The following is a 22,775-nucleotide window of genomic DNA, read 5'->3' as shown; positions in this document are numbered from 1 at the left end:
AAAAAAAATGTTTGACATTAAAAAAAAAAAAAAAAAATCTACATAAGCCAGAAACTTGGAGATACATCTATCGTTTGACCAACATGAAGTCAAAATGGATCTTCAGCATAAAATCCGCCCCGGGCGGGAATCGAACCCTCGGCCTAGCGCTTACGAGGCAGACGCTCTACCAACCTAGCTAACTGGCGGTCATTAGTTAATAGTTCTATTAACCTAGTCTCAACCTAAGTCAACCCAGAAGACTACAGATACCAGAGATATGGTGATATGGAAGTACCATATAACCTTGCTCTTGGATTCTTTACTTCTTGTTTACAGTGGTAACCTCTTATCTTGACCTCTATTAGGTCTGTAAATAATGCGTTATTCCGTTAGTGAACCAAGTTCAGGCTGATTCATTCTAGGATCACTAGGTCGATTTTGTACTGTATTCAGACTGAAAACGGTTTTACTACTATTAGGTATTATTTTAATGAAACTACACGTTTGGTCCGTTTTGGGACTTTTTCAAATGCCTCATATGAACTTCTTGGATGATGTAAAATTAAACACAAAGTTAGGATTACCAATAGGAAGAGATGAAACAAGAAATATGTAACTCAAAACTAAAATAACTAAAGAAAACTCCAGAAAAACTTTGGATTTCAGTAAAAAAATAAAATAATAATACCAAACGTCCTTGAGTCTACAACCATTACCTAAGTCTACAATCTTCAAATCTATACCCCAAAAAAAAAAAAAAAAAATGTAAAAGGTCTAAAATTAAATTTTTATTTTCCGTCCTAATGAAAGAGTTCAAAGATGTGTGACGTCAGACTTTACGCAGTTGGTTTTTTCGTCCGCTAGGTAGCGCCACTATGCAAGCACGCTTGCCGAGGAGAAGAAAGAAATGCGCAGAAACGTATGCGCACAAACACATTAATGCGTTGCCTGCGAAGGAGCTTTGCTCGGGAAATTTGATGTGACGTCATCGCCTACGGGAGCGTATGCCGTGACGTCAAAGTTCACGATTTACCGGTATTTTTTTAATCGATTTATCTCGGGATCTAGAAGTTGTAGAAGAAAAAGAAAAATTCCGTTGGTCCACATTTTTCCTGCTCTATGACTTTGAAACATCATTACATCACCCAAGTAAGCGCAACTGATCTATTCCCGCAAGGGGCGAACTTTATCACAGATAAGGTTCGTCCCCGGAACGGCTGATTTTTCTCCTATCCTCTCCTCCATCTCTCTTCTATTTCGGGACGATAAGTAGTGTTGGGAACAATCGATTATTTCACATAATCGATTATTCCCAACACTAACGATAAGACCTCCATTGTAAAGCTGTGTCTACACGGTCATAGTCAATGCCGTTGATCGACTGAAACCGTACACTGTCTCGACAACATAGATTCACCTCGTCGATTGCCAGCGTCAACTAGGTAAGTGTGGATACAGCTTTATTGCTTAATTTTCCTCAATTTAAAGTCTAATTAAATTCTGATAAAGATTTTTTTTTTGTCTGATGACAATGATGACGTAGGTACTCAGAGTGAGTTCGAAGTTCATGCATCATACACGTGAGTTAGGTCAGTTAAAGCACATGCATTTTCAAGACAAGTCATGTTATATAACTCGTGCCTGATCTTTAAAAGTTTTTGGCTTTTTGGTTTTATCTTTAGTCTTTAGAAGGATTTTTTGTTCTTCTTTTTTTATGTGGGTAATTTTTACTGCACTTTTTCCTCAACAGTGGACCAGTTGATGGATGTTTTGTTTTTGTTCTTTTCTTTTTCCTCCTCATTTTTTTATACTCGTAACTGATGGTAGCTGCAATTTTTTGTATGATGAATCGTTCGTGTGGACGTCATCGTCAGTACGGTGGAATTCTCAATAATATTTTTGAAAATTCCCTTTGGGGATGAGTTATTCATGGGGAAATCTCAAGGATCTTTATTTTTAAATCAATGTTTTTTTCTTTTTTTTATACCTATTTAAGTGTCTAGGTTCTTCTGAGGGACCACCCAACCACACCTCTTCCCCTAACTGCGGAGACACTACTACGTAGGTATTAACTCTAGCGAGTTTTTGCAACCAAAATTAGAGTCCCTTTAACTTTAACCGAACTCTTGAACGTTATTTCACAAAAACTCGTTTCTGCACATTCGCAGAACTCAAATAACGTTAAAGAGTGGATTGGAATACATCACATGCCTTCAGATTCAGACGCACTCCATTTGTCAAGGGTTTAGGCATTGCCTTGCCCTTGGGATCAATTTAATTTGAAGAAACCATTTACTGATGAAAATTTGTAATGAAACAATAAGTTCAGTTAACGGGACGCTAATTTTGTTTGAAAAGACTCTACTAACTATAGGTAAAGACTGGAAGACCGCTCCCCAGAAACTCACCTTTAGTTGTTTCATCTCCTTAGCCATCTCCAGCAGTGCCTTGGTCGCTCTTAGGTTGATACTGACCGCTACTTTCAGATGCGCATCAAACCGCACAGTAGCTGCGCAGTGGAACACAACATGGATGTTGTCCACTAGGGTTTGTCGGTCTTCGGAGTTGATGCCCACGCCGGGTTTGAGACAGTCGCCAGTCACCGCCACCATTTTGGACAGGTAGTGTGGGCAGCGTTTACGCATCGGGTCGAAAAACTGCGGAAGAAAGGTTAAAAAAGGTTCATCTTCTTCTTCTTTTGGGGTGCAATAGTCCTACATACTGGACTCCGTGTTATGTTCAACTAAAGATGGCAGCTTTGTTTTGGCAAATAAGTAGTAGCTAGCGTGTTATGTTCAACTAAAGATGGCAGCTTTGTTTGGCAAATAAGTAGGTAGTAGCTAGCGTGTTATGTTCAAATAAAGATGGCAGCTTTGTTTTGGCAAATAAGTAGTAGCTAGCGTGTTATGTTCAACTAAAGACCAAGGTGACGATGGTTTCCCCTAAATTCGGAGACAAGCTATCCACCTCATTAACTTCACCCAGCCCGAGTTTGGGCGGACAAAGCCAGCAGGACGTGGTTGTCGAGATGGTCACTCATCCTGAAATGTTGCTTAACTTCAGTGATCTACTGGAAACTAATGTGTTCAACGTGCTATGAACCTCGAAACTGATGTAGGAACAGGATGTATAATTTGTGAATGCTCTTGTACTTGTTCAGAGTAAAACAGTATGCCCAGATCTGAAAATGAAACAAACAATCAACCATCCCGATATTAGAAGCATGTTCAATATAACAAGTTTCCCACTTTGATTAATTTACTGGGAATTTGATTGATTTACTTCACCAGGGCATTTTTCTCTTACCGGGAGGCCTAGAACTCTTTCTATTCCAGTGATGGATTACTTTCCACTTGATTGATTTACCTTCCATTTGATTAATTTACCAAAAATTTTGAATTCCATAGAAACTATAAAGACGGTCTTAACCCCAATAACTGATTAGTGATTATGATTACCCAACAACATAATTTAGATGCCCCGTTCCTATTTATTTTTTGACTGTCAGAACACAACACCATTAAGACGAACTATGATTTTAATAATAATTTTTTTTAACACGTAATGTCCCGAGGACGTACGAACCAAAATCGAAAAGGTTTTCGTTTCAAACCCACTGCAATTTTTGGCGGAGGCAAAATAAATCAATTGCGAAACGAGTGTTTGGTGCCGTTGCCTATATTGGGCTGTGCCAAATAGCTACCGGCATTGTGAAGACATTTTAAATTTTGAACAATGAAATTTAATAAATTACAAGTGGCAATGATAAGCAACACTCATCTTCAACTATTACAAAATAGCAAGTTTTGTACAAATTAGGATGATTACAAAACTTAATAATAATGGACCAGGTATTTTATTTTGTTATTGTCAAAGCTCTAAAAAGGTCAAATATCATCCCATAATCACATTTTCTTTAGTAAGACCATTTATAAATATAATAAGTACCTACATAGGTAATGTTTAATTATTGGGAACTTAAAGAATGCTTAGAATGTTTAATTCTTCAAGTTCTATTAATTTATTTCTTTCTCACACCCATAAGACACATAGGTAATAGGAATGTCCTTCAAGAACACCCAAAATATACGTTGACCTTAATTCGCCAAAAGCAGAAGATCTTGCCCATTATAGCCTCCGCGCTAGGCCATTATAGGTGATTACTCTCAGGCGAAGTGCCTCACAGAAACCTAAGTACCTAATTATTAATAGGTTTATAGGTACTTCGCCACAATGTCTGCTAATCATTGTGGAATAAAAATAAATGGTATTTTGAACGGGTGATTTAAGGCTGGAGATTTTGCTAAATCATTGTGCATTAAAGATCGATCTTTAGCACCTGAAGGTTTGTAATAACAACAAAAAGAAAGAAAGAGCACACTAGTGGAATGGGTCCGAATTCCAAATTGTACATATGGGAGAGTGGTAGTCTTAAAGTACACGTCTACATCTACCTATTACCGTGCTTATTGAAAATGACTCGAGACCTTCAAGTAAAACGTGGAGATAAGACGAGAAAAAAAAACTAAAGTAGAACTAGAAAAACCGAAATACCAATGTACCTAAATCAGATGACAGAAAAAATGGGTCTCCTGATCTTCTAATAAAGTATTGTTAGACAGGCAGATGATACCGTCTTAGACAACCAAATACGTAATACGAAAGATAACATTGAAAATATTGAAATACGTCATACCAAAGATAGGGTTGCAATATGATGTACCAAAATTGGTATTGAAATACACGGTACCAAAGATAGGTTTGAAATGCACGGCACCAAAATTGGTAGGTATAGAAATTCCTGGTACCAAGATTGGCAGGTGTAAGGTGTGCACTACTACACTTCTCTGAAGGCCCAAAGATATTCCTAAGAAACAATAATTTTCCTTGTTTGTAAAATAAAGAAATATAAATAAAAATAAAGAGAATAATAAAAACAAAAAGAGTTCCAGGGAGATAAAAACAAAGATCACCATCAGTTGGGGAATTTCAGACCGCAATAGTTAGATCAAGATTGCTCTAACGTAGGTACAGAGAACTTCAGGTCAAATATTGCACAATGCACATACATGGGCAGATACCATTGAACTTTCAGGGGATTTCCAGATACAAATGGAACTAACATTGTTGAAAGTATGGAAGTACTAATGTAGGTGTAATTTATCAGTAGAAATTTTATAAAAGGTTCCTGTACACAGTCTGTAGTACATACACAGTAGTTACATTATAAAGCATAGAACTTCAAGTGAGACAGTCAGATACATTGAACTTTCAGGGGATTTCCAGATACAAATGAAACGAAACTAACATTGCTGAAAGTATGGAAGTAAAGTACCTAGGTGTAATTTATCTGTAGACATGTTACAAATGGTATCTACTCGTAATATACACAGTCTGTAGTACCTACGCAGTAGTTGGATCAGGATAACATAGAATTTCAAATCAGACGAGACAGTTAACATTGAACTTTCAGGGGATTTCCAGATACAAATGAAACTAAAGTAACATTTATTTTGCTTTACTTAGGTGTAATTTATCAGTAGAAATTTTATGTGTGGTACCTATACCTATCTGTGATTGTGTATAAGTATCTACATAAATACATATATCCTCAGTTAACTTAGTAGCAATTTAAATTGGATTAGGATAACAGCTCTGACGTACAAACTTCAGGTCAGATACTAATGAACTTTCAGGGGACTTCCACCAACATGTAGGCGCTAGGTCGCTCGTTTCAAGATTGCAGCTTGCAGAAGTTGGTGGCTTTTCGGCGATTTTTACGTCACTGACCATAGACTAAACGTTTAGAGAAGGTTTTTCTGACCGTTTTTTATGACTTTAGGTACCTCTGACTTAGAGGTACCTAAAGAGGACTTTAAGGAAAATCTGATGTGATGTTCAACCCAGGTAATTTAATATCTAAGAATCATCTATTGAACAGTCCAGTCCACGAGTCTCTCAGGACTCGAACCCACGTCCTCTACTCCTCTAGCTTATCTGGCTGGGCTACTCACCTATACTGGGTCGGACCATGGCTACAGGCATACCTGCTCCTCCTCTACGCACCATATCTTCAGCCACTTGTTTGGTCAAAGCGTAGGTGTTAGGCCAATAGTCTACGATACCTGCAAAAGGAGAATTATTGGGCCTTAAAATGCTATTGGGTTGTTTGGAAAACGAATAGGTACTACTTCACTTTTTGGGTCTTCACAAAGTTAATGAGTCTTCAATCAATGCTCTTAAGATGATTCCTAGTTAAGTAACAAATGACGAAAAAACCTTGAAATCATATCGTGTTAATATGTATAGGATGCGCGGTTCGCCGCTTTGAACTCTTGACGTTCGCGCCTCCCGGCATACTTGATTAGCCAGCGACGATAGCACAGTTTTCAATGGACCATTGAAGTAAGGAGACGTTGCGCGTGGTTAGTGTTTGGATGGGGGACCAATGTGATCATCTGGGCAATCGTGCTGCTACCTTAAATGAGGATAAAATTTCATGCCTCGGCTAGGATCGAACCCAGGCCCTCCTGTTTACCAGCGTCTTGACCACTACGCCACCGAGGCAGGTGTCTTTAAATCTTACCTGGGGTGATTTTATCGATCATGTCATCGTTGAGAAGTTCAGTGATTTGAATCAGGTGGTTTGGATTGACAGGCGGCTCGTAGAACCGCTCCTCTATGATCGGCTGGCGGCAATTGGAGTAGGCGGTCGAAACGTGTACAAACGACTGCGGGCGGAAAAGATGAGAGAAGGCGTTAGAATTAGAAAAGATGTAAGGAAAACGGGTTTTATAGGTCTCTTTATTGACTTTTGAAGAGGTTTGATAGAGGGAACTGCTCGTATAAGTTGAAAAACGACTGAGGGCGGAAAAGATGCGAGAAAGCGTCAGAAAAGATGTAAAGAAAAGAGGTTTGATAGTTCCCTTTATCTCTTTATTGAATATTGAAGAGGATTGATAGAGAAAACTCTAACATCTAATGAGGCAAACGACTGCGGGTGGAAAAGATACGAGATAGCCTTAGAAAAGATGTATTGAAAACGGGTTTGATAGTTCCCTTTATTGACTTTTGAAGAATTTTGATAGAGAATTTTGACTCCCTAGCGCTTACATCTTACAAGGCAGATCAAGGTAAAGAAGGCACTTGGTAATGGTGATCCTCACAAAATTTAACCACAAATAATTCATTATTTGATTTGGTATGGTAAATTTAACTATTCAAATTACACCCGTTTTTTTTTCAGCTTAGAAACAAAGAACAAACGATCACATTGAGCAGTGGGGGAACTTGGCAACAGCGTAAAGTCTAAAGTTTTGTGGTGGGGGTGGTTTGCTGACGTCATCGTGCCGGCAATGCGTGGGGAACCTTATAACGCCTTCCTGCCCACGTGCTTTCTCCCCTTTCCCTCCCTTTCTCTGTCTACCCATAGCTCCTTTATCTTTTCTGTCTCTCCCAATCCCGATATTCTTCTGTTTACTCATCTCTTTATCTTCTTTCCCTCCTTCTTCGTCGTTTCTCTTTCCCCTACCCATCGTCTCTTCCTCTCCTTTTCCTTCCGTCTCTTTCCCCCTTTCTTCGTCCCAACTTCTCTTTAGCTCTCTCCTCCGTTACTCTCTCTATCTCTCTTTTCCCTCCCTCTCTTTCTGATAAAATCCGCCCTGGGCGGGAATCGAACCCGCGGCCTAGCGCTTACAAGGCAGACGCACTACCAACTAAGCTAACTAGGCTGGCTGTGCTGTTTTTACTCGCTGATATGGGTCCTGATTTCTGATTCAGGTTCAAACCCAGAGAAAGGACTGATGGGAGAAGACAGCTGGACCAATAAAGGGCAGCTGGTGATGCGTTATATTTTGGTGCTTGAATGTAATTTTTTGAGGGGTTTAATGTCACTGGGAGCTTTATCCTCATTCGGAGACAAGCTACCTCCCGACTCCTCACAACCTCACCCAGCCTGAGCAAGGTCGGGAAAAGCCAGTAGATTGCCCAGAGAGTCGCCTCTTTACCAACGTTGCTTAACTTCAGTGATCCATGCGGACATAACGTCATTGAGACCAGAAAAAAAATAATGTACCTTAGAACTGCTTTCGCATTACTTTGACCTACCTCGGTGGTGTAGTGGTCAAGGCGCTCGCCTGGTAAACAGGAGTTTAGGCTGGCTGTGCTGTTTTTACTCGCTGATATGGGTCCTGATTTCTGATTCAGGTTCAAACCCAGAGAAAGGACTGATGGGAGAAGAAGACTGGACCAATAAAGGGCAGCTGGTGATGCGTTATATTTTGGTGCTTGAATGTAATTTTTTGAGGGGGTTTAAAGTCACTGGGAGCTTTATCCTCATTCGGAGACAAGCTACCTCCCGACTCCTCACAACCTCACCCAGTCTGAGCAAGGTCGGGAAAAGCCAGCAGATTGCCCAGAGAGTCACCTCTCTACCAAAACCAACGTTGCTTAGTTCGTGGGTTCAATCCCAGCCGAGGTATGGAATTTTATCAATATAATTTGAGAATTTGACCACAATAATAGTAGTAGCCTACTGCTGGAGTAAAGGGACTTTTCAGTCCTATGCGAGCAGTATAAATAAGAACTATTATTATTACTTTAAGACACATTCTTTTACATCCATGCCTAATCAAGAACGGAAAAGTTCGGTCAGAATATTTCCGCCCTGGCCGGGATTCGAACCCAGCACCTCCAGATTGAGAGTCAGTGCTCTTGACCACTCGGCCACAGAGGTGGGCAACCAGAACTACACCACTACTGGATATTACCATCATGTAATGAACGTACTTGTATTCCTACCGAAGCAAACTGGACTGACCAGTACAACTTGCTAACTTGGATTGGTGAGCTTTTATAGATTTTCAAGTTCAAGTTCGTCCAGATCTAGTCCTGGTTTTCATGGCGACCTTTACTGTTCATTTCCGCGTCACTGGTATGTCGCGTAGTCGCGCGTATGTTCGGAGGGGAAATCACAATAATATCAAGAAGGGGAAATAGAGATAGTGGGAGGGGAGATTGACGATGAACCACCCACACCTAAACTTAGCTATGTACTTGTGAAAAGTCTGGAACTCACCACCCTTGTTAGCTTGGAGGATAGCGTGTATGCCTTGTAAGCGCTAGGCCGTGGGTTCGATTCCCGCCCGGGGCAGATTTTATCCTGAACTGGTAATGGTCGTTCTTGGAAAGGCTGGCTTTCTCACATCCTGTCTTCCTTCTCTAAATCCGGGGTAATGAGACCATAGCAGTTACAGTTCCCGACATCAAACCTCTTTTTGTTCAATTTCAGCCGTATGGAATTTTGTCATCAATATCTATTGCTTGCGAATTTCACCCCACTATCTCACAGTAGAAGCCTGCTGCCGGGGAAACGAATCTTTATATGGTAGTCTATAGTTTGGCTCACTGAATCGTCGTTTTCAGTGAAAGTTTTGAATTTGAATGTGTTTTTGAATGTTTGTTGGACATGGATGGAAGGAGTCCAGCCATTGAGTATCTACGAGTGAGTATTAGATTTATTCACGACTCGAAATTCGGCCCATACTCGTAAACAAATGAACTTGCAAGTTTTATTCTTTGTCGACTAGTCTTGCCTCTCTTTTCCCGAATGAGGAGGTAGATTTTATTCACTCCCGGACAATCCCTGAAACAGAATAAAAGAAAAAGTGATGATCAAAATTCCAGTCTTTCTAATTTCCTTATCCTATAGGTATGCGAAGGAAAGTAAGGTATTTTACACAGTCGCAGTAATTCATTTGCTAAGATGCTAAGACATTAAATTCATAACCTAGAGGTACTGTAATTCCAATATCATCAATTCAAACAAATTGATTCCTTTTCAATTATTTAATTAAATAATCAACTCAATCAATTAAATAAATATCTCATGTCGAAATTTGTGACCAAATATCATCCTGGACTCCGCACACAGGAAGTTCGTCAGAAAAGACTCCTATATCAATGTAATCTTCTTCTTTTCCTTCACCTTTTCCCGTGTACAGACGGGGTCGGCGATTTTGGACAGCCTCTCAATCAGCCCTGGGGTGATTGCTTTGGGCTGACATTTGGTTTTGGCTACTAAATTTTTACAAGTATGTAGATGCCAAAGCAAGAGTTACCTCAAAAAGATAAAGAGCAAAGTCTCTCAAGTGGCAATAAAAAAATAAAAAAATAAAAAAAATAAAATAAAGTTCGTTTTCTCAACTCACCTCTCCCTCAAAGATCTCCTCAAACCGTTGTCGACTATTTTCTAAGGAAACTAAGAAAACGATTGTCTTAGTAGTAGAAAACAGTAGATAAATAATTATTGTATGTGCGAAATAAATTATTCAGCAAATAAATTAATAAATAATAGACATGCGTTCGCCCAAGATACAAGCTTTTGACATGTCTACCGAGACTTGGAGACCGCCCAAAAGTGGGCGATATCGCCCCGGTTGCACATCACTGCATTAAACTACATAATTTATTGTATTTATCTATATTTTTCCCCCAAGGGTAACGCGTTCGCCCAAGATACAAGCTTTTGACATGTCTACCGAGACTTGGAGACCGCCCAAAAGTGGGCGATATCGCCCCGGTTGCACATCATCACTGCATTAAACTACATAATTTATTGTAGGTATTTATCTATATTTTTCCCCCAAGGGTAATGTGCTCATGATGCTCGAGCAATTGTCCCTTTGGATGGCCAGATAAGAACCAAGTACTGTCGCAATTGTTATGAAATTTTTCTTCTACAACATTACGTCACAACTTTTGCAAAGAGAAAAATGTAAAGTACCAGGTTTTTACGAGTATAAAAACCGATTCCAATTGGAACCGGTTGGGAACCAGAAAAAAAGGTGCAGAACCACCACGTGCTTATGATGCCATCATTTCAAAATAGACTGGTTCGGATTTCGGACTTTAGAACTGGTCTTTTTACCTGTAGAACCCGCCACTAAAAGGACTCGAAGACCAGTTGAACCTACCCCAAGAAGACCAGTTTTTTTTTCTTTTTTAGTTTTTAATAAATCAGTTTTTCTTTGAATTATACTGTTGTTAGGTACTCTTGAGTTGTACTAACAAAGTTGTACTTTGTATTCAAACAAGTATGGCCATTCCCTAGAACCCGCCACTAAAGGGACTAGAAGACAAGGGACCCACCACTAAAGGGACTAGAAGTTACACCCTAAAGGACCAGTTTTTTTTTCTTTAACAAATCAGTTGTACTTTTTGAGCTGTACTAACACTTTGTACTCAGTTGTAGTTGTACTTTGTACTCAAAGAAGTATGACCAATCCCTGGTCCTAATGGATATGTTCTGCAAATCAAAAGATTAGTTGATGAAGACTGGTTGACGTCTACAATAGGCGATTTTTATGGAGTATGAACTGGTTTTACATTACGTGGTTGTTGCATGAACACTTCCACTGATGAAAAAAAAAATAGATAGGTAATAATAAAACAAAAACAAACAAACAAGCAAAGTGTCATGTTAAAATACGATTTGAAGATTTTTTTTCTACTTTATCTGTGGGTACTGGTATGTCTGGTTTGACTATGCATTAAATTTTTTATTCCATTTTTTTTTCTTTCGTGAGTGGTTCCGTGTTTTTCTTTATTTTTCGTTGCTTTTACGTAATATTTTTTGTTTGGTTTTCATTTAGATGATTATAGAGATAAATAGTAAATAGTATTAAAGAAAAATCATTTTACCGGATACTTAAGCCAAGGCAAAGCATCACGGGAATGCCACGGCCAATATATCTATGTGTGTTTAACCTATAACTACATTATAAATAACCTACAAATAATAAAATTGCATTTCTTTCTTCTTCGAATGATCCAAAGGAGGAAAATTGTAGATTCACGCGATTCCAGAAATGTCCATGATGTTTAAATGTTTTTGAAATTGAAATTTGACTGTGGCATTGAAATTAAATCAGGGAGAGGTCAGATATAACCTAAATTCCATTTTAATTTTTTAAGGTGGTAAAAGAGAGACAACATAATTTTCTTAAAAAAAAAAAAAAAAAAGGAACGGTCAGGTTGTGGTGGATAAAAAATGTGTTACCCCTACGGTATAGACAAAAAAATAAACAAGGAAATAAATAAACAATTCATAATAAAAAAAAAAAAAAAATGTTTGACATAAAAAAAAAAAAAAAAAAGGGTTCTACATAAACTAGAAACTTGGAGATACATCTATCGTTTGACCAACAATGAAGTCAAAATGGATCTTCAGCATAAAATCCGCCCCGGGCGGGAATCGAAACCCTCGGCCTAGCGGCTAGTAGGCAGGCAGACGCTCTACCAACCTAGCTAACTGGCGGTCATTAGTTAATAGTTCTATTAACCTAGTCTCAACCTAAGTCAACCCAGAAGACTACAGATACCAGAGATATGGTGATATGGAAGTACCATATAACCTTGCTCTTGGATTCTTTACTTCTTGTTTACAATGGTAACCTCTTATCTTGACCTCTATTAGGTCTGTAAATAATGCGTTAGTCCGTTAGTGAACCAAGTTCAGGCTGATTCATTCTAGGATCACTAGGTCGGTATTGTAATGTATTCAGACTGAAAACGGTTTTACTACTATTATTATTTTAATGAAACTACACGTTTGGTCCGTTTTGGGACTTTTTCAAATGCCTCATACGAACTTCTTGGATGATGTAAAATTAAACACAAAATTAGGATTACCAGTAGGAAGAGATGAAACAAGAAATATGTAACTCAAAACTAAAATAACTAAAGAAAACTCCAGAAAAACTTTGGATTTCGGTAAAAAATAAAATAATAATACCAAACGTCCTTGAGTCTACAACCATCACCTAAGTCTACAATCTTCAAATCTATACCCAATGGTTTTTTTTCTGTTGGAAAAATAAGGTTTTTCTCTCACCTACCACGGAAAAAAATAAATAAAAAAATAAAATACCTAAAAAAATAAAATAAAATAAAACCTTGTTGTGTCCACTGTTCCAGTCATGGATTCTATAATTTAGGAACCCCTCAACATTGCTGACATTATTATGTATTTGATGAGAACCATTTCTTTCCCCAAATGAAAACACGTTGGTGGTAAGAATGGTAAGACAGAATCAAAGATGTCATTGTTCATTATTACAATCAACTAATCATCTACTCGTAATGGACATTCCGGCTTTAGTGGATTCCCACTCCTACCCACTAAAGTAATCCACTGGGCCAATGCCGAGGTCAGAACAAGGTACCTCCATATTCACCACAAAGAGCTATTAATTAAATTGGATGTTTCTCTGTTTCCATTGTGGTTGAATCTTAAAATAATTTAAATGATTCAATGATTCCTGAAGATGATGAAGATCAAAGGTGATTGCCTACAATAACGATGATTACCTACAATAAATTAAATAAATTCAGTAATAGTACCTACCTAAAATAACTTCAACTCTACTATTTCTAGGGCCCCCCCCCGCGAAAAAAAAAAAAAAAAAAAAAAAAAAACCTTGTTGTGTCCACTGTTCCAGTCATGGATTCTATAATTTAGGAACCCCAAAACATTGCTGACATTACTATATGGAGTATATGGATATAATGAGAACCATTTCTTTCCCCAAATGAAAACACGTTTGTGGTAAGAATGGTAAGACAGAATCAAAGATGTCATTGTTCATTATTACAATCAACTCTAATCATCTACTCGTAATGGCCATTCCGGCTTTAGTGGATTCCCACTCCTACCCACTAAAGTAATCCACTGGGACAATGCCGAGGTCAGAACAAGGTACCTCCATATTCACCACAAAGAGCTATTAATTAAATTGGATGTTTCTCTGTATCATTGTGGTTGAATCTTAAAATAAAGAATTAAAATGATTCAATGATTCCTGAAGATGATGAAGATCAAAGGTGATTGATCGCCTACAATAACGATGATTAACTACAATAAATTCAGTAATAGTACCTATACCTAAAACAACTTCAATTCTACTGTTTCTAGGGCTAATGAGGATTCTCGAATTCATTAACGAATTTCAAGTTCGTAACAAGGACACGTGATTGTCTAGATCTGGATACCAACCAGGGGCAACGTTGCTTAACTTCAGTGATCCATTTGGAACTGTTGTATTCAACGTGGTATCCTCTATGGCTACTTTGGTATCAGGCCTTTTCTTCAAGAGGTTTGATAGAGGAAATTGAAACGGCTGAGATCTTGTCGTGCCGAAATCGAAGAGAGCAAAGAAAGACAGGATAGGAAAAAGTCAGCCGTTCCGAGAAAGAAGATTGTATCTGTCAGCCTTTCCGGGAACGAACCTTATCTGTATGGGGGTCGATAAATAGAAGTACACCTTACTCCAAATGATGCAATAGCATTTCCATTCAGAGCTGGGTAGCTTTTATCAACCTGGTTTTTATATCTAGAGATATCTGTCAGGGTCGATTACAGGGGGGTACATCCGGTCCCATTTGCCTTGGGTCCAGGCTTTTCAAGGGGGCAAGTAGCTAGCAGTTTTTGAAAAGGGAAAATAAAATACGACTGCCTAGTATTCTTGTTTTAGACTTGTCTCACACAGGACGCGTAGACGAGCGACTTTTAGTAGCGCTTAGTCGTTCTTTAGGCAGTTTCCCTTAGGCTGGGTGGGAGCCGTTACAAGACTAGAAGCTTAAACATGGGACATGGGGCAGGGGTTCCCTAATGTGTTGATGGTGTTTCTGATGATGGTTTTTTTCTGCATAAAAGATTAATAAAGCGCTCAGTCGTCTGCAAAACCAAACCTATGAAACCAAAGCTTATACTTTTGCAGGCGATTACACAGAACTTCAAGTCGCGCGCGTCTAAGCTTCAAATGTGAACTTCCTACAACAACATTATTATTGTTGGTTGGTTGGTTGGTATCAAATGCTGGGAATTGACTATCAGGTCATTTTCCTGCTTATTTTTCCTGGTCATTTTCCAACATTATTATTGTTGTAGGAAGGAAGCCATTGTTATTGTCGGAGTTAACACCGGATCCCAGTTAGCCTGTGAACTGCCCTGATCTCTGTTGTATGTTGACATCACATCTCATAACTTTCGAGTTACTTTTACCAGGGTCAGTCGACTTGGAAACTTGGCAGCTTGGCACACATTTATTTTTTCCTTATTTGTGCCATTACAAAATTTTCACCTTTAAAAAAATGGTGTCTCCAAAATTGATCAAAATAAATTCTTGACCCTTTACAAGTGGATTTTCTTTTTACTGTGGCATTATTAAAAGAAGAATTAAAAAAAGAGAGAGAATTCATTTGTTTTTATACTCCAAAAGTCTAAAGTTGTCTTTCTATGAAGGGTAGCTTAACATTTAACATATATGTACTCATCATCTCATCAATAATTTTTTTTTAGTACCTAGATAGATTTATGTTGAGTTAAAATATGGACTGAACCTTTTGAAATTGTTTCCGACATATTCCGAGAGTCTTAAGATTGAAGCTCCTCAATTTGTTCTCAAGAGGTTGAGTGAGCCTCGTCTTGGGGTTCACTCTCAGGCAGGTCACAGCCATTCATAAAGTTAATCACTTACATTGCTTTAAAGTTTGCTTTAATTTAGTTTACGTTGCTTTAAAATTTATTTCTAGGGCTAATGAGGATTCTCGAATTCATTAACGAATTTCAAGTTCGTAACAAGGACACGTGATTGTCTAGATCTGGATACCAGCCAGGGGCAACGTTGCTTAACTTCAGTGATCCATTTGGAACTGTTGTATTCAACGTGGTATCGTTCATGGCTACTTTGGTATCAGGCCTTTTCTTCAAGAGGTTTGATAGAGGAAATTGAAACGGCTGAGATCTTGTCGTCCCGAAAGCGAAGAGAGAAAAGAAAGACAGGATAGGAGAAAGCCAGCCGTTCCGAGAAAGAAGCTTGTATCTGTCAGCCTTTCCGGGAACGAACCTTATCTGTATGGTATAAAATGCACCCCAGGCGGGAATCGAAGAAAGTAGAATATAATTATGTAGAATAAGGATGGAGGAAGAATATAATCGAAGATAGTACCTGTATAGGTACTATCTTCGGTACCTTAATAAATAATTATGTATGTTCTATCATCTATCTGAAGAAGATATGACTGCTATGAGGAAATGACTAATATCTCAACAAACGGTTTTTCCTGAGAACTAATCTGATAAATTATATCCTTACAATTTATCATCTCAGTTGTCTAATCTTCAGTTTGATAAGTGAAACAGTAAAGTTGTGGTAAGAAACACCTAGAATTAGATAACACGCACCATGGTAAACCATCGCATAACTACCTACAATAACTCTGTTTTCTTTGATGATACAGATGAAATTGAAAGTATTGGCAAATCGTCAAAAAATTGATTTTACTTTATTTCTCTAGGAGAGTCAATCTGTCAAGTAGCAACATATTAGTCATAGCCGCCGCAATCTTTTACCTATACCAAGATTTTACTTTAAATGAATCAATTAGGCAGCAATAAAAAACCAAACAACATTCTGGGTTTTCAAGATATTTTTCACAGCATCTTGCCCTTGACTGAGGAACCTTATCCAAGCAAAAATAGAGCATACAAACCTGCAGGGTTGATACTTGTCATACCGTATGCAATTTTATGTCGCACTACTAACCAGTTTTAACATCATAAAGATTTTTACCTAGCCAGATTTTGACGGTATTACATTCAAATCCAAACATGATATTTCCGTGTATGCCGGTAAATCTTCTTCTTTGATGTTAGGCATGATAATTCTGCTAAATCTCATCTAATATCTCTTATTCCTATTACCATGCACTTAAATTTCATTGTTTATCCGTTCTAGCACATGCTTCTCATGCATATGAGGTATTTCCTCTATGTAAAGTAGATGTAAATGATTCATTGTGAATATTATGATTATTATCATATTCAAAAAAGACAGAATTACATGCTACATAGGTACCTACCTATGTTTAACACTTGATGTTCGATGTTGTATTGATATTCTGAAGTGGATTGATAGAGGAACTGTAACGGTTAAGGTCCTATCGTCCCAAAAGCAAAAAGAGAAATGGGACGGGATAGGAGAAAGCCAGCCGTTCCGAAAACGAACCTTTCTGTTCCGGATAATTCCGCCCTGGGGCGTAAATCAAATCAGTGACCTAACGCTTACAAGGTAGGCTAGGGGTCAAGTGGATTGGAACACATCACATGCTTTCAGGCACACTCCATTTGTCAAGGGTCTAGGTTTACTTTGCCCTTAGGATCAATTTGATATGATATGAATCAATTTGATATGATATGAATCAAATATGAAGAAAACCATTTGCTAATGAAAATTTGTAATGAAAACCTCCGAGCTAACTAGGTTAAGGTACATAAAGTGTTAACGGCAATAAATCACTGGGTTATGATGACTGCCAGATTATGATGACATATTTACTGTCATTCAGATGAGAATGGTCAAGGCTATGAACGGCGCCCATCAATTTACGTGAATCACATCCAGAACCACACACGAAACAAAACCAGAATTACCAGGAACCATCTACATAATATTATACATCTAGTGAATATCGAAAAAAAAAGTAAGTGTACCATTTATTCGCCCACCTAAAAAACGTACCATTTATTGTAAAACTTTAAAACCCCCAAAAAAAAAAAAAAAAAAAAAAAAAAAAAAAAAAAATCCTAAAAGGATGATGACCCGTCCTCTAATGTGATTCATAGAAACTTCTTGAAATTTCTTTGAATAATTTTTATTTTCCTAAAATCTAAATACCAACCAAATCTGTAACACATAAAAAACAATACTTTCATTACTAGTATAGCGGAGCTATACTAGTAATGAATAGAAGCTATACTAGTAATGTAGTAATAGATAGTAATAGCGGAGCTATACTAGTAATGTAGTAATAGAAAGTAAAAAAATACATTACTTTCCTTCCTATAGGATAAGGAAAGTAAAAAGTGCTGGAGATATCAGTTGTCTATCTATTTAATAAATGTGAATAAAAAAGGTTTTTTCTTTTTTTTTTTCTTCGAATTATGTAGATTCTGGTTCTGGTAAGGACAATAAAACCGGTCGGTCATTAAAGCATTGTAAAATTACCTATCATAGAAAAAGAAGAAGGAAAATTCAAGCATTTTTTCCCCCTCCAAAGAGCCCGATCTCACCAACTTAGTGACTGATACCTCAAGACTTCAACCTGAAAATCACTGACCGATATCTCAAGGGTTTTGAAACTTCAAGATTGTACTGATTGCCACTTCAAGAAATTTGAAACTCGCCTGCACTCACTGATACTTCAAGTCTACAAGAAGTTCAAGACTTCAAGCCCAAACTCACAGACACTTCTAATTGGTGCCGTTAACTAACCGTAATTCTGAGTTGACCAACCTCCTCTTTGTGAATTCCTAGATACTAGATGATCTTTAACTATCTATGTACCCGTCTTCACCAGCCGTCTATCTTCAAATACCCATGCTGTACCTACATACATAATAAGTATCTATGTTGTACCTACATATACCTATTATAAATTTATGTATGTTTGCTTTTAAGTCAATGGGCAATATAGGCATTCACTATGCCTCTTACTGTACTTGATACACGACTATTCATTCATTATAGCAGAGGCACGTGACTGCTAGTGGATACAATATAATTAGTGGATACTTACTGCCCCCTCTGTACCAGTAAATTACAGGATGTACTCATCTGTTTGGCTGAAGAATGGCGAAACCACGATTGGTAACACCCTGAAGACACTTTACATCGTATACAAAAACAAAAAGGTCAAAAAGGTTTTCTAATGGTCTAAGCACTCACCCTTAGGCCGTCCGACAGACCTATTTTTACAGACAGTCGGAGAGTAAGGGGCGGAAGAAGCTTGAGACCTAGATATGAACTTTTCCCGGCGCACACGTTCCAACTGTATCTGTACCTGATTACTCAACTCTATGTCTTACATATATACGTATACGTATGTACGTACATCATATTATTATTAGTTTTAGTTTTATTATTTTATTTTCTTGACATAGATGTAAGTTATATAGGTTTTATTATATTTTTCCCCCCTTGTGAACATACTAAATTGTATCAAATACACAATAAAATATTGATTGATTGATTGATTACATCAATAATGCACGTTGCATCCTACATCATTAAGTAATCTCGCAAATTAATCATTATTACCTACCTGAGTACCTATGTATGTACCTGCTAGGTGAGATAGCATCTTAACTCATGTTACCTACTTTTAACTAAAATACTAGGTAGGTACTGTAGTAATTTATAAACCTATACCTCCAATTAGTTAATGATAGGGGGGATATGTCCAGATATCTATACGGTGTATTGAATTAATGTAAAATCGTAACATATGAGTATGTGTAATATGTGTATCTAGGTATGTTGTATTTATACATATGTTGCATAGGTCGATAAATAGAAGTACACCTTACTCCAAATGATGCAATAGCATTTCCATTCAGAGCTGGGTAGCTTTTATCAACCTGGTTTTTATTTAACTAGAGATATCTGTCAGGGTCGTCCACAGGGAGGTACATCCGGTCCCATTTGCCTTGGTTTCAGGCTTCTCAAGGGGGCAAGTAGCTAGCAGTTTTTGAAAAGGGAAAATAAAATACGACTGCCTAGTATTCTTGTTTTAGACTTGTCTCACACTGGAAGCAGAGACGCGCGACTTTTAGTAGCGCTTAGTCGTTCTTTAGGCAGTTTCCCTTAGTTTTTTTTTTTTTTGAAAAAACCCATAATATCTAGTGTAAGTCCTCAAAGCGCGGGGCCCCCAAAAGCGCGGGGCCCGTGGCAGTCTGTCATTCTGCCTTATGGGTAATCCGGCCCTGCTTAGGCTGCGAGGGAGCCGTTACAAGACTAGAAGCTTAAACATGGGGCAGGGCTTCCCTAATGTGTTGATGGTGTTTCTGATGATTTTTTTTATTTTTTTTTCTGTATAAAAGATTAATAAAGCGCTTAGTCGTCTGCAAAACCAAACCTACAAAACCAAAGCTTATACTTTTGCAGGCGATTACACAGACATTGTCCATCCGCTGGCACATGAGACATAGCATGCTCCAATACCTAGACACACTATCGCATAGTAATTCATAGTATGTCCGCTCTAATAGTAACCGATCCAATGAGCAACCGCGTGATTCTGGGTTTTCCCCGGCCCAACTCAGGTCCAAAGTTCAGTTTCGACTAATAGTTGACCCCATCATGAAAAGTTTAATTTTATGATTGTTTTTTATCTCTTGTAGAAATAAAATTACCTAACAGTTTCCAAAGTTACTAGTCAAGTGAAGACGTTGTTCTTTTACCTATATTAATTAAGAAGTTTTATTGTTAAGATTTCAACGTCTGGACAATCAATTGCTTCCCCGGCCCAACTCAAGCTCAAAAAAAGTTCAGTTCCGACTGTCTACTTAAAGGACCCCATAATGAGAATTTTTATTGTTAAGGTTCCAATCCAATGTCTAGGGTCTATCTATTCCAACTTCTGTATGGGGTCTATCGCTCAAACTATTCAGTCACCAATTAAACAGCTGAGGTAAAGGGACTCAGTCCTATTCGTGCAGGATAAACAAGAGGTAAGTACTATCTAATCTATTCTACGTAATTATGGTGTGAGTGTGTGACCCATGTACTGTGGAAAAACATTGTCCATTCAGACTGCGGGAGTAAAGGACTTTTCAGTCTCATTCTAGCAGAATAGAGGGAAATGCAAAGGAGGGAAGAGGAGGACAGGATAGGAAAAAGCCAGCCGTTCCGAGAACGAACCTTATCTGTTTAGGAAAAAGTTCGCCCCGGGCTGGAATTTGGCATTGGACCCGCGACCTAGCACTTCCAAGGCGTACTGCCTTCCAAGCTAACTACCTAATGATTAATCTATCTCGAGTCATAATAAATTAATTAATAGATATTATTCATAATTAAAGCAATTAATATTAAGATGAATGTTCCATTTTTGTGTGTTGTAATTACTCAGCAGTAATAGATAGGTTCAGCAATATTATTCGCTAGTAACAAGTCAGTGGCGATTTCTTGACGGAGTAGTGAGACCATCGCCTGGTAAACAGGAGGGCGTGGGTTCGATCCCAGTCGAGGCAGGGAATTTTGACCTCATTTATATGATTATTTGACCACATAATCATGGAGCTCTAAGGGTTAGGTGATAGAGAGCACCACTGAGATTGGTTGTTTAGCCAACACCTGAGAGCAGCCTAAGACGCGTTTCGTTTTTATTGGAACTCATCAGTTTAGACATAGCTCTCAGGTGCTGGCCAAGAATTTGGAAGTGTCATTTATACTTCAGAGATGGAAATTGTGGAAAAACGAGAACTTGCGTTTTCTATGTAATAGATTTTATTTTGTGTTGAGTGTTGTTGTGAGCGCCACAGTTGGAAAATCTCACCATTCGCCACTGTAATAGATTAGTACCCAGTATGAAATAGTATTTCTATGTAGTGATTGTAAACCAATAGTAGGTAGTAATATACAAGGTATTATTACCTAGAGTACCTACATTCTTCGTTCCGGTTGTAGATTTTCATAACGGATTTGAACTAATTTTCATTACTATAAGCCTATAAGGTATTAATAAAATTAATTCATTATGACTATTAATTAATCTTTAATGAATTTATTGTGTATAATAGTGCTTCTTTGTAGGTATCTAGCGTTCGGATAGGATTAAAGTTCAGTTTACCCCAGCAGTATAGGCTCCTATTATTACTATTTCTCTGGTCAAATTCTCGATCGGTCATCGGGATTGAACCCACGCCCTCCTATGTACCAGGCAAGCGTCTGGACCACTTAACTACACCACCGAGACTATAGCTATGGGGGGATTTTTTTTTTCAACTTTCCTTGTATCTTCCAAGTCAGACATCGAATTCAAACATGGACCTAGAAGGTAAACCATTGCTCTATCAATTAGGAACAATTAGGTTAGGTTATTGAATTGTTTACAATACTGAAAATTTGGAACAAAAAATGACAGTGAATATCTATTTTCTACCTATGTTACCAAAAGGCAGTCAAGGCCACTTACTTATACGCTGATTACAATAATGTATGACCTCTCTTGTCAATAAGATGCTAGAATAGTTAGCTTTTGGATTGTAGCGCGTCTGCCTTGTAAGCGCTAGGTCGCGGGTTCGATTCCCGCCCTGGGCGAATTTTATCCTGAACATGGTTCTCGGAAAGGCTGGCTTTCTTCTTCTATGCTATTCCAATTCTTCTCTTTTCGATTTCGGGACGATAAGACCTCAGCAGTCACAGTTCCCTTTATTAAACTTCTTAAAAAAAAAAAGAAAAAAAAAGTCACCACGTGCGTAATTAAATATACAACGTTACTTACATTCCAATCGGATTGAAACATAATATTGGACATCATATGTAAATTACCATAAATTACCATACACTATACAATAAAATTATACATATCAGGCCTTGACTTCAAAACATGTATTGAAAATGAAAATCAATAAACATGAAAAGTCAATGTGTAGGTAGGTATGTAATAATAATAATAATAATAATAATAATAATAATAATAAAATAATAATAATAATAATAATAATAATAATAAAATAATAATAATAATAATAATAATAATAATAATAATAATAATAATAAATTAAAAAAAAAAAAAAAAAAAAAAAAAAAAAACTGATCTGAATAGGTGGTGATTTTTTTAAAATCATTTTTGGTGAACTTTAGAAGTCAGTCTCGAGCGGGAATGGAACCCGCGACCTGGCGCTAACAAGGCAGACGCGCAATGCTACCGTCCAAGCTAACTAGGCTGCCCAA

At 37.7% G+C, this 22,775-nt stretch overlaps 1 protein-coding gene across 1 annotated transcript in view; it reads right to left on the bottom strand.

The window, feature by feature from the left end:
- Positions 1 to 5,973: 5,973 nt before the first annotated feature.
- The window catches only part of LOC113469645 (fatty acyl-CoA reductase 1-like), a 49,043-nt gene continuing 32,241 nt past the window's right edge, over positions 5,974 to 22,775 (bottom strand). The window contains exons 3-5 of the mRNA XM_026827503.1: positions 9,506 to 9,625; positions 6,569 to 6,843; positions 5,974 to 6,107 (exon numbers count right to left, since the gene is read on the bottom strand). Of these exons, the coding sequence (XP_026683304.1) occupies positions 5,989 to 6,107; positions 6,569 to 6,843; positions 9,506 to 9,625 (514 nt within the window). The 3' untranslated portion in view covers positions 5,974 to 5,988. The remainder of the gene's footprint in view (positions 6,108 to 6,568; positions 6,844 to 9,505; positions 9,626 to 22,775) is intronic.

The sequence above is a fragment of the Diaphorina citri genome, unplaced genomic scaffold, assembly GCF_000475195.1.
Source record: "Diaphorina citri unplaced genomic scaffold, Diaci psyllid genome assembly version 1.1 scaffold45, whole genome shotgun sequence".
NCBI lineage: Eukaryota > Metazoa > Arthropoda > Insecta > Hemiptera > Psyllidae > Diaphorina > Diaphorina citri.
Note: the sequence above shows the minus strand (reverse complement) of the source record. Positions and strands in the feature narration are given on the sequence as shown.